We start from the raw sequence: 13097 nt of genomic DNA on the forward strand, positions 1-13097 counted from the left end.
CACTTTGGTAGGCAGAGGCAAGCAGATAATTTGAGGTCAGGAGTTTGAGACCATCCTGGCCAACATGGAAAAAAACCATCTCTACCAAAAACACAAAAATTAGCCTGGTGTGGTGGAGCATGCCTGGAGAGCCAGCTCCTCAGGAGGCTCAGTCAGGAGGATCACTTGAACCTGGGAGCAGAGGTTGCAGTGAGTCGAGATGGTGTTACTGCACTCCAGACTGGGTGACAGAGCGAGACTCTGTCTCAAAAAAAAAAAAAAATGAAATGAGAAAGAGATAACACAGATATGAAATTCCCAGTGCAGTTGATGAGACGTAGCCTGATTTTAATTAATATACTGCCAAGTTTTGCCAGCTACATTTGCCAACACCTTGCTACCCTGACCTCTCTATGCTACTTCCTTCCATCCTCCTCCTCCCTGCTTTTTTTTTAAACTGGAACCTTGGTTGCTAAGACAATCTCTCTCTCTCCTTAATGCTGTGACAGGACAGCTGTTATGCTTAGACCCTCTCTATCAACTGGTAGGAATTTTTTTTTTTTCAGTTTTGTTTTGACAGGGCTAACTTTTCAAATTAAGTCCCTTTATTGAATTTTCACCCTTGGATAGTTTCTGAAGATGCTGCCTTTGCAAAAAAAAAAAAAAAAAAAAAAAAAAGTAAAATAAATAAAATTAGAACTGATATATTTCATGCCTTGTGAAAGCTGAGCCTGAGATGACAGTTTGGCATTATCAACCGCTGTGCCTTCAGGGAGCGCAGGAATAATATTGGGTGCTGAGGAAATGTGCAGATCACGGAGAGTGATGGCCTCATTGTTTTTAGGATACAGGGTTATGTGCACTGCATGCCACAAGTCAGAAAACAGCAGCATGCCCAAAAGCTTGAAAATGAAAGCAATCCAGATGCTACCAATTCCATCCAGAGCTTCCTAAACTAGGGGTGCAATCATGGGAAACAGACCCTCAATTGCTTTCACTAATTTTCTGTTGTGGAACTTTGCTAGTCAAAGCATGTTTCACAGACCAGCAGCACAGACCAGGGCATCATCTGGGAGCTTGTTAGAAATGCAGATTCTCAGGCCCCTACTGAATCACAATCCAGATCTTAACCAGGTCCTGAGGTGGGTAGTATACATGCTGAGGTTTAAGATGCAAGGCTCTAGTATTTTCAGATAACCTGGTAAGTGAGGTGAGGTAGCCAACTGGTAACCTTGGCAACTGGTCAGCTAAGTATGCAGTCATTCAACATATGTTTAGTGAGCACTCTCTATGTGAAGATGCTGTGACATGTGCTGGAGATGTTTTTGTTTTGAGATGGGATCTCACTATGTTGCCCAGGCTGGAGTGAAGTTGCTATTCACTTCACTATATGTGTTCGTAGTGCACTACATCCTTGGACTCCTGGGCTCAAATGATCTCCCTGCCTCAGCCTCATGAGTAGCTGGGACTACACATGTGTGCTACCATGCCTGGCTCTGGAGATACAATACTGAACATGATATACATGGTCCCTGCTCTCATAAAACTTACAGACTGGTGGGGAGAAACAGTTGTGATCAAATAATCATGTAAATAGAAAGTATAATTTCAAACAGAAAAGGATGTGATTAAAAAAACAGTTGTATAAAAGCAAGCAAAATAAGAATATTTAGATGAGTTTAGGAAAAGCTTTCCTAAGAAATAGGTGATGAACCTGAGGTCTGAACCATCCACAGTAATCAATTATGCGCGATTGGTCAGGGTACAGGTAAGAGAGAACAATATTCCAGATAGAGAAAACAGCATGTATCAAGGCTTTATGGCAAGACAGACTCCTGTATGTTCCAAGAATTGAAAGCATGCCTAAAGGTCTGCAGGCAAGGAGTGAGGAGAGGGTAGAGGAGATTAGGCTGAGGAAATGGGCAGGCACAGGTTATGCTGGGGCTATAGGGCGAGATGAGAACCTAGCTCTTTATCATCAAAGCAACTGGAAGTAAGCAAGACTTTTAAACAATGATATGTTTACTTTTCCCTTAAGAAAATGTTGATCTCTGTTATGTAGCAAGAACTGGAACTTGGAATCCAAGATAACATCGGCTGGTCCAAGGAAATGAAGTCACCACCAGAGTGAGCCTACCGAGGAGGTGGGAAAGCAGCTCTGACCTGTGGAGCTCATTCTGTGACAGGCACAGTGCTGGGCATGTTGCATGTGGCAGCTTTGCCCGGGTTGCAGAGAAGGATGGCCAGCCTTGCCCCCTGACCTGTGCCCACATGGACTCTGTCAAAAAAATAGATTCATTCCCGCAGAAGGGAAACAAAAGCTTTAGAGGTGAGAAAGCTCACGGAAAATGCACAGTAATGAAAAACTTGTGGTTTCTGGGGAGTTTGGGTTGTAGGGGTGACCTGCTTTGTTTGGCTGTAACCTGGCAAAGTACAAGATCTTCTGCCTTTGTGTTCAGAAGAGCTAAAGACTGGTTGACAGGCACAAATGGCAGCGATTTGGATGCTTGAGAATTGTGAGAGAGATTTTAGAAACTGGGAATGTCTTGGAAATGAGATTATTGCTCTCTGGGCAGCCTACAACAGCCTCATTGCTCTGTGGTAATTGTGGATAGTCCATTCTCTTCCTCTCCTCCCTATCTGAGTCCCGTTTCTTTCTCCCTGTCTTTTCTCTCCTCACTCTCTTCTATGTACAGTTTCCCCTTTTGCTCAGTTTCTTTTACCCCTCTCACCTGGAGTGCTCTATCCTAGGCCTACCAGTACCCTCGCAAATGCTTAGCCCTTCTGAGGATCCTCTGTACCAGAAAAGGGATCCTCTGTACCAGAAAAGGGAAGGAACCATCCACTGTTGGTGTTCAACTGGTTGACAGGTCACGCACTGTGAGAAATGTTATATGCATCGGTTTCTCGAATTCTCACCTGGACGGGCTTTGTGAGACAGACATCACTCTCCTCTATTTATTTACCATAAGAGCTTAGGCATATTATTATTTAAGCTTTCTACGCCTTTGTTTCTCCATATGTGAAATGAGAACAACAGCCGACAACGTTGTCATGAGGCCATGGAGCGTAGTCCTGTCCTTCAGTGCAGCACACCCATCCAGAGTTGAGGAGAACTACTGAAGGGGGAGCAATGCACTCAGCTGCCTCCCTCCTGCTGCTTCTGATGAGGGGGCAGGGGGGGTACCCAGAAAAACTCTCTCTTAATTCTTTCCAAGTGTTTTGTGAATCTCCGAACAAGAGAGTGAGGCACAGCCTGGATGATGTCTGACAAAATAAGGAGACTGAAGAAACAACTCAACACAAAACAAGAGCAGTATCAACAACAACAAAACACTTCAGGAAGTAGGAGTTTGGAGATTTTCTCTTTACCGGGAAAGACACTTTGATTGGATGAAAGGGCCGTGTGAGTGTCGCCACTATCCAAATAGACATATTTCTGGATAATCTATATATTTATAAATTTAAATATATATAAAATATATATTTATGAAAAATTATTAAGACTATTTCACATCACTGAAGACAAGCCTTCATGCCAAATCACGTGATTATTGCCACTGCGCCATTCATTGTGCCTGTGGACCTATCCTTAGCTCTTCTGAACAGAGGATACCTGCACTTCACTAGCGTAGAGTCAAAAGGAGCAGATCACCCCTGCAATCCCAAATCCCCAGAAAGCACATATCCACTATGACTATGCATACATCCTGAGATTATTACACAGACTCGGTTCATGACAGATTCATAGAACTAATATCACTATGAACATTGCAGCAAAGTTGATTTACTTACGACCATCCACAGTTCTGGCCTCAAGATGCACAAGGTCTGGTTCTTTGTTTGACCCCATCACAGACCTAAAAAATGGAGAAATATGAAAAGAAACATCCACATTAATGACTTCACCTGTCCTTTAGAGGAACTCGGCAGAGCCCCCAGACTTTTAATATCCAGAGGCATCTAAACTCACAGTCCTTCGAATATATCTACTCTATTTATGTATCCAGCCTGACAGCAAAATTTCCACCTCAACTAAAAACGATAATGAAAACGTCACTTGATGAAAGCCAGGCTGCACTCTAGCAAGGATGTTGCGTGTTACTAGCTGGGACTTGCAAACAGGCCGGACACATGTTGTGTGTGTACTCTTGCAGCAACCCCAGTGACAGTGTATTAAACCTTCAGAACTTATTAGCAGATGCCAGGCATGCTTGTTTAGCTGGGTGACTTGAGCAGTAATTTACATAGCTCACTAATCTAATTAATTTTTTCATTTGAAACTTGCCAAACCACCTCCTACTGACCTATGAACAAATCCCATGACTCCATCAATGTAGCAGCAGTTACAGCAGAGTGACCATTCTCTGTATTGTCAAATCAGTGTGAAGAGAAATATATAGATGCCCCTCACTTTGATACATGCCTGAAACCATACGCATAAGCAAAATCAACGCCTATTTAAAATGCCTTGGAGACACGTTATTTTGTGTAATCTTGCAGTGAGCTCTATTAAATAGAAAATAATTATTATTCTGTAACATAAATAATATGGCAATCATGCTTTAAGATTTTTATACAAGATTAACTAAACTTGGGAACATCTGGACTTTTTGAAAAAAATCAGGTTTTGCAGAACTTCCATTTCTACACAGAAAACAGGCTTTGGGGAAATTCCATTTCTACACAGAAAACAGTGAAATGCCTCTAGATTGATACCTCTGCCTGCCCCTTGCCACTTAGCCCAGGCACTCAATCAGACTAGAAAATGCAGATGTTAAAAGGACTTATCCCTCCAGGGCCTAGTGTGGTATCCACCACTCTACACAGACCGGGTCCATGTCACTTTTGCTGGCCCATCTCCTGCCACACTGAAAAATGTTGCCGTTCTCTGAAAGTGCCACATTCATTTCCTCGCCCCTCTGTGAGCCTCTATAAGCTTCTGTTTTCAATTTGAGATGTTCTTCTCTGGCTTCACCTAACCCTCTGAACTGTAGTTTAAGAAACAATTGAAAAGTCACTTCCTCTGTTAAATATGTCTCATTTACGACAGAGAAAGCCTTTTCCTCCTATCAGCAAGTGTTTGTTATAAATCCTGTAAGATCCTTATTAGAGTTTGTTATAAAGAATTTTTTTTGGCCAAGGGCCTGGCTCATGCCTATAATCCCAGCACTTTGGGAGGTCAAGATGGCTGGATCACAAGGTCAGGAGTTCAAGACCAGCCTGGCCAATATGGTGAAATCCCATCTTTTCTAAAAATACAGAAATTAGTCGGGTGTGGTGGCAGGGGCTTGTCGTCCAAGCTACTCAGGAGACTGAGGCAGGATAATCGCTTGAATCCAGGAGGCAGAGGCTACAGTAAGCCAGCAGCATGCCACTACACTCCAGCCTGGGAGACAGAGCAAGACTCTGTCTAAAAAAAAAAGACTTATTTTTGTTTTTTTCCAATGTGAGGACATACCCTTCCACTAACACACAAACACAAAAGATACACACACAGAGATACCCAATAAAGGTACTGGAGGGTCTTCTCTTTACACACTTTATATTCATAGGTATAGTTCCTGGTATATAATAGAGAGTCAAATGAGGAATGAAGGATTAACAAAAGGAAAGAAGTTAGGAAGAAGCGCAGGGAAGACAAGAGAAAGGAGGTAAAGAGAAAGAAAGCGAAGGAGCTAGAAAGGTCTGGATTTTCTGAAGTTAATCGTTAATCATTGTCCTGGGGGTATTCCCAGAACTCTACTTACTTAAACTCATTTTCCCAACTCAGAGAATCTTAGGGCTAGCTAGCTTAATCACTCTTCATCTGGAGAGAAGAAGTCTCCTTAAGGCCCTGCTGCGGCTGTCAGTAAGTTTTCTCTGATTGATACATGGCCTGAAATCCAGAGCCTCAGCTTGGAACATTAAATCCTACTTTCTTCTTCTCCCAGGAAACAGGTATTTCCTAAAAAGGGTTTCATAATTTCCCTCATATAGACATGGGACAACCATTTGGACATTTTAATCACTGGAATCTTCTTGAATCCAAGCAGCAACTAATACTAATACTGCAGCGACTAGTAGGCTATGGGTGGTGACTCTTCCCACACTGAGGCATTAACTGGACCTGCAGGTGGTGACTTCTGACAAAACCACAGTCATGAGCATAGAAAATGAGGCCAGGTGTGGTGGCTCATGCCTATAATCCCAGCACTTTGGGAGGCTGAGGTGGGCAGATCACAAGAGTTTGAGACCCACCTGACCAACTAGTGAAACCCCATCTATACTAAAAAAAAAAAAAAAAAAAAATTAGCCGGGTGTGGTGGTGGGTGCCTGTAATCCCAGGTACTCAGGAGGCTGAGGCAGGAGAATTGCGCGAACCCGGCAGGCGGAGGTTGCAGTGAGCTCAGATTGCACCATCACACTCCAGCCCGGGTGATAGTGCAAGAGTCTGTCTCAAAAAAAAGAAAAATCAATGAGCTGCTTGAAAAGCCTCTGCCCAGAAAGCTCAGCAGTTAACTGTTTTAGCTCAAAACGGACGGTTACATGTTGTTCAACTATAAGTCTCATCCTTGAAATGACTACCACCATTTATTCTCAGGAGAAGCCCAGCATCCCAGAAACACAAGGTTAAAAACCAGCATGCAAGCCTATCTGCTTGGCTTATGGCTAGTGTCAATGGGAGGTAAAATAATTACCCCGGATTCAGTGTAGCTTTCCATGAGCTTATGGCCTCCAATAAATAATAGCAGTAGTTTCTTAAAATCTTGCATTACCTTTAATGGCAAAGCTATTGTTTCCAGTGACCTCCTCCGCTGCCTTATCAACTAACAAAAAAGAGGCAAGAGCAAAACAGGGTTCTTTGTTCTCCCCAAATCTACCGTGGCTAACAAACCTCCTTACTCATTTGTTCATCTGTAGTAAACAATAACAACAACACAGTAAAACTTTACATATGAAAGGCAAACCACAGTGTTTCCAATAATTTTTTTTTTTTTTGAGACGGAGTTTCGCTCTTGTTACCCAGGCTGGAGTGCAATGGCGCGATCTCGGCTCACCACAACCTCTGCCTCCTGGGTTCAGGCAATTCTCCTGCCTCAGCCTCCGAGTAGCTGGGATTACAGGCACGCACCACCATGCCCAGCTAATTTTTTGTATTTTTAGTGGAGACGGGGTTTCACCATGATGACCAGGATGGTCTCAATCTCTTGACCTCGTGATCCACCCGCCTCAGCCTCCCAAAGTGCTGGAATTACAGGCTTGAGCCACCGCACCTGGCCATTTTTTTATTCGATGATGTGCTCACCCTTAGACCTGTGATCCAAGAGGATCACAGGTGATAAAGAATGATTGCTCCTTTTACTTTATGGCCCTAGTGAGTTCTTAATTGCTGAGGCCAGTCAACGCTGAACATCTGTACAGGTCCTGATTTTAATGGTCCTGTCATTGACAAGATACCTTGGAAAAGCATATCACTGCAGTTGACCCAAATGTTATCATTACTATAGCCTATATATGCTCCTAAATTTTTGTTGGAGCTACAGAGTTCAGTGGTTTTCTGCGTGTTTTAAAACCAACTGTATTTCCTCATCATCGTTAAACATCACCATCATCATTATAATCATTAAAGAAAAACAGCATCAACATAGAAGTTAATACAAAATGAACTCTGCATGGCCTTACTTGCAGAATGAGAACTTGAGACTGATATTCAAGCAAAGATGCTGGCAAATCTGACTTCTGGTATTAAGCACAAGGGATTAGGCACCTTTGCTTTATGCCTCTAGGTTATATGGCACACATCACTGTCATAGTTGATAATGATTTGCCGCACGTCTGCATAAATGACTCGTTTACTACACTGAGCTCCCAAAGGCAAGTGTTCTGTCTTTTATCACTGAACTCTTTATGCTTACCGAAGTACGAAGAAACAAGTTTTCTCAGTAAATATATACACAACATTTTTCACCAGTCAATATTTACTCATGTCCAATATAGCATATTACTCATTTCGGGGACTCAGAAAGAACCTCTCTATAAATATACAATAAAAATTTTGTCTAGGAGATTTTAATTATTAAAAAAGAGGCAATGGGTAGATGTATCTTGTATGCCTTTATATTGCCTTTCTGTTGAACTAGGAAAATGACCTCCCTACTTGAACTGAATTTTATGGAGGGGAAAGGGAGTCTTCCTGTGCACATCCTGGTGTCTGCCTGGGATCTCCTCTCATCCTTCTGCCTTCATAACTCTTATCACTGTGGCTCAGCTGCAGATGACTGAAGTTGAAAATAGGCTTCTCAGTGGGGATGCCACTGAAGCCAAGTTAGTTATCCTTTCTGAGGCTTCCAGAATGATGCACATACTTTTGCACAGAAAAAAAAAACAGGCCATGTTATAACTGGTGACTCATTTGTCAACCTCCTTTACTGACAGACTCAAACTTCTCTGTATCTCTGTGCTAGGCACCTGCATGCCACAGCCAGATTATCAAAAAGCATTAACTGAATGGTTTTGAGGAAGGAGAAGTGCGTAAACCAGCCATATCAGCATGTATTAATTTATCTATAGATGTAATTTTTATTAAGTTAATAACTCCGTGCTGTCAGTTTTTTTTTAGTCTCTAAAAAGAAGTTAACATAATTTTTCCTATAATATACATCTTTAAGTACCAACAAGATCGCTGGCACAGAGCTAGGGATCAATAAATACAGATAATCAGATAACTCCTTCTCTTCTTTCCCCCTTCTTTCCTTCCTTTTCTTTATTTCTTTTTTTGTTTTTAAGACAGAGTTTCCCTGTTTTGCCCAGGCTGGAGTGCAGTGGCACAATCTCGGCTCACTGCAATCTCCACCTTCCAGTTTCAATCGATTTTCCTGCCTCAGCCTCCTGAGTAGCTAGGACTACAGGTGCATGCCACTACTCCTGGCTAACTTTTCTGTTTTTAGTAGAGAAGGAGTTTCACCATGTTGGCCAGGCTGATCTCAAACTCCTGACCCCCTGATATGCCTGCCTTGGCCTACCAAAGTGCTGAGATTACATGCATGAGCCAACGCGCCCAGCCCTTTTCTCCTTATTTCAAGAAATGGGCAGGGAATGTTAATGCTCACCTAAGAAATTAAAACTTATGTTGGCACTAAAAAATTCCTGACATATCATGGATGCCTTGCTAACAGAAATGATTTATCACAATTATTTATTTTCATAAGTCAATAGACAAAAAATGAGTCAATGGCTTAGATATCAATTATATAAATAAATAAAATTCACTGACTTATTTATTCATTTATTTCGGCAGTGAAACATTCCAAAGCCCTATTATGCAACAAGAACCAGGGCTACAAAACTACTGCACTTAAGCACTTTAGAACTCCAGAAGAGGCAGTAACCCAATGGAGCAAGGGTTCTAACATTCAAGGTGCTATTTGGAGACACAGGAAGAATCATCTTTCACCTGCAGATGGAGACCTGGAGGACAGGGAAGGTCCAGGAACCCTTTGGAGTAAATGAATAGAATCTTCAAGTATATGCAACAATAGAATCAGTGGACAGAAGGAGTGAAGAGCATTCTATTTAGAGACAAAGAGCAGGTACTAGGGCCTTAGCGCAAAGAGAAGATGACCCATAGAGGCATCCATTGTAAATCAATAGGCTGAATCCAGTGTTTTCAAAGTAGATTAGTAAAAGAAAACTGAAAAGTTACCAGGGGCCCAAGCAAAAGGCAGTTTCTGCATAATGCTAAGGCTCTGTGTTTGATCCTGAAAGTCATGAGATGGCACCAAAAAAAGGTAAGCATGTTAGGTTTTAGTTAAAGATCAGATCATTGAAGATGTGTGGTATTATTTCTGAGGCCTTTGTTTTGTTCTATTGGTCTATATCTCTGTTTTGGTACCAATATACCACAGAATACTATTCAGCCATAAAAAAGGATGCGTTCATGTCCTTTGCAGGGACATGGATGAAGCTGGAAACCATCATTCTCAGCAAACTGACACAAGAACAGAAAACCAAATACCGCATGTTCTCACTCATAAGTGGGTACTGAACAATGAAAATACATGGACACAGGAAGGGGATTATCACACACTGGGGCCTATTGGGTGCTGGAGGAGAGTTAGCATTAGGAGAAATACCTAATGTATATGACAGGGTGATGAATGCAGGAAACACCATGGCACATGTATACCTTTGTAACAAACTCTCGTGTTCTGCATATGTACCCCAGAACTTAAAGTATAATAAATTAATTTTAAAAAGAAAGGTAAGCATACATTTATAAGCAGCTGAAAAGAACTTCAGTCCTGGTCTGTGTGTGGTCCTCACTATTGAAGGAGTATGAGGGGAAGCTGCACAGGTCATGCCAAATCAGCTTTGTGGATGAAAACAAGACAAAGATCACTGCAGCCTCCTGCATGTATGCTTCTAGTATCTTAAGTAGGTGTTCACATAGGAATCAGAATAAATCGCACTCCGATATAGTACACCAGTGATGTGAGCAGCGCAACATCAGCCTTCTGAAATAGAATCGGCCAAACGCAGCCTTTGTAGACATTTTCTACGGAGAAACTCAGAAATGTCACTAGTTTATCATTCGCCTGGCATTTTGTCCAAGTTTATGGCAGCTGAATATAGTGCTGAATAAATGCTGCAGAGCCACAAAATGTCCTGACGTAGATAACTGCAGAGAGAGTATTGCAAACTAAATATCATGATGGGACAGCACCTATTTATTCAGATTTAGAATTGCAGTTAATGGCGTATAGAAAGGAATGAGGAGGACCTGCAGAGGAACGGAGGCTGGAAGGATGGAGACCCCTGCCTTCCTCTTCATGTTCCCACAGCCCCTCTTCATAAACAAAGCCCATGAGAGCAAGAGGGCCTATCTGCTACCAAAGCACCTGGCAGGTATTGGCAGTGAGATACCTTGGTTTCCTCTCCTACAGTCGAGGGTTTCCCTTTCACCTGCCACTATAATTAGGCCCTCATGCAAACATCATCAGAATACCCTGGTTAAGGCCACAGCTTATATTTTTAAAGAGAACATCTTAGCCTGAGGTCTCATCTGATGTCCAGGAAGGGAAAATGGGCCAGATAATCTACAAAGCAGCCTCAGGTGCCATTTAACCTCTCATTTAAGCCTAAGAAACATGTCTGCTTTCTGCTTTTATTCCTCTGGCCCCTCAACACTGTCACATTGGTTTCCCAGAACCAAAATCACCTATTAAAAATAACAAATAGACAGATCAATCAATAAACAGATGGATAAAAATGATGTTTAGTCCCCTGAATGCATAATGGCCTATCGAGAATCAGCACTGCCAGCAACCTGGTCTTCCACATGCTGTATTTTGTCATCCTTACTCACCAAGCCAGAAGCCCAAGTGTTGATTTCTATGATGTCTGCAGCAAAGTGTGTCTTTCTGTGTGTGTGTGTGTGTGTGTGTGTGCATGTGTGTGAGTATGTGTTTGTGAGAGAGAGAAAGAGAGAGAGAGAGAGAGAGAGAGAGAGAGAGTGTGTGTGTGTGTGTGTGTGTGTGTGTGTGTGTGTGTGTGTGTGTAGGGAAGCAAAGTGAAGTATGACAGTCTTACCCAGAATGATGAAATACATAAAGCTCAGGAGGGCAGTGAGGGGGTGAAGATGTTTATTGCACAAAGGGCTTGATAAATAGGACTTAAAGTTGAAACAACAATGTTTAGAAACAAGCAATTTGTTTCTGGAGACATCACAATGACCAGGTCTAAACCAACCAAGACGAAGTTTTCTGCAGCAGGTCTCCCTTTCCTTTCCCAACTTCATGACTGCTTTTTCCATCAGTGTCTATATTTTCTTGTTGTTTCCTTCTTATTTTCCCACTTTCACACCCTCTCCCTTTGTCTTTGTTGTTTCTTAAAGATGTGTTATTAAAAAGCGGGGGGAGGGGGGCGGGCACAGTGGCTCACCCCTATAATCCCAGCACTTTGGGAGGGCGAGGCAGGTGGATCACTTGAGGTTGGAAGTTTGAGATCAGCCTGGCCAACATGATGAAAGCCCATCTCTACTAAATACAAAAATCACCCAGGCATGAGGGCGTATGTCTGTAACCCCAGCTACTCAGGAGACTGAGGCAGGTGAATCACTTGAATCCAGGAGGCAGAGGTTGCAGTAAGCCTAGATCATGCCACTACACTCCAGCCTGTGAGACTCTCCTCCCCACCCCCAGAAGAAGAGATGTGGGAGTCTATAGAAACACACCAAGGACCATGCCCAGATCAGAGCTCCTGATCTCCGAACAAAAATCACAGCACCAGTGAGATACAGAGAAATGCATTTCAGCTGATCAAAGAGCATGATATTAAGGTAAAGGAAAAGCTTAAAATATTTTTAAGAAGATCTCTTTTTATCTTTTTAAACTTTAGTGGTATCATACCCTACGTATTTTAAGCAACTTGTTAAATTTACTCAATAATATATCTTGGAGATGGTTCCACACCAGAACATAAAATTAATGAGATAAATCTCTAACTATTTTATTGCAACCTATTAAATGAAAATATCCTCTTTATTCAGTTGTTGTCTATTGATAGGCCAAAGAAAAAATATACGTAAATGGAAAAAAAAAAAACAACTGGAGATACACATTAAACATTCATAATTGTAGCTCACTTTTGGTAGAGTTTGTGGGTTGTGGGTGATAGTCAAAGGGATCCTTGTACTTACCAGTAATTTGAGAATTTTTATAAGGAAGATGTATATATGCAATACTCTAATAATTAATACAACTGTACTATTTAATACAAAGAAAATATACTCCATTTGGAAAATAAAGTCAAAGTGGGTAGTAAATGTGGGCAAATCACAAAGGGAGAGAAAAAAGGATGAGTGAATTTTGTGTAGGGAGGAGATGTGGGATTTTCTTAAATCCTGAACACTTACAAGTCTGACACCATCTTGGTAAAAGGCCCAGGAAGGTGAAAGCCTGGAAGAGTTTTGGTCAGAGAAGCAGTGCTAAGGACCTCCTGGAGGGGGCGTGCTTTTGTTGATGTTAAGTGCAGAGTAAGAGGAAGGAGGCTGGAGATCCCTGCATAGGCCTGGAGGGACCACGGTAACTGAAGACAAGGAGAAGACAGAACCTCTCCACTTCTCTTTATCCATTTCT

The 13097-nt window shown here is 42.0% G+C and overlaps 1 protein-coding gene across 6 annotated transcripts in view; it reads right to left on the reverse strand.

Moving 5' to 3' along the window:
* The window catches only part of SORCS1 (sortilin related VPS10 domain containing receptor 1), a 613910-nt gene that overhangs the window by 161952 nt on the left and 438861 nt on the right, over positions 1-13097 (reverse strand). For all 6 annotated transcript variants that reach the window (XM_035269025.3, XM_035269024.3, XM_035269023.3 and 3 more), the window contains exon 6: positions 3775-3839. In XM_035269025.3, coding sequence (XP_035124916.3) covers positions 3775-3839 — 65 coding nt within the window. The remainder of the gene's footprint in view (positions 1-3774; positions 3840-13097) is intronic.

Source organism: Callithrix jacchus, chromosome 12, assembly GCF_049354715.1.
Source record: "Callithrix jacchus isolate 240 chromosome 12, calJac240_pri, whole genome shotgun sequence".
Classification (NCBI taxonomy): Eukaryota; Metazoa; Chordata; class Mammalia; order Primates; family Cebidae; genus Callithrix; species Callithrix jacchus.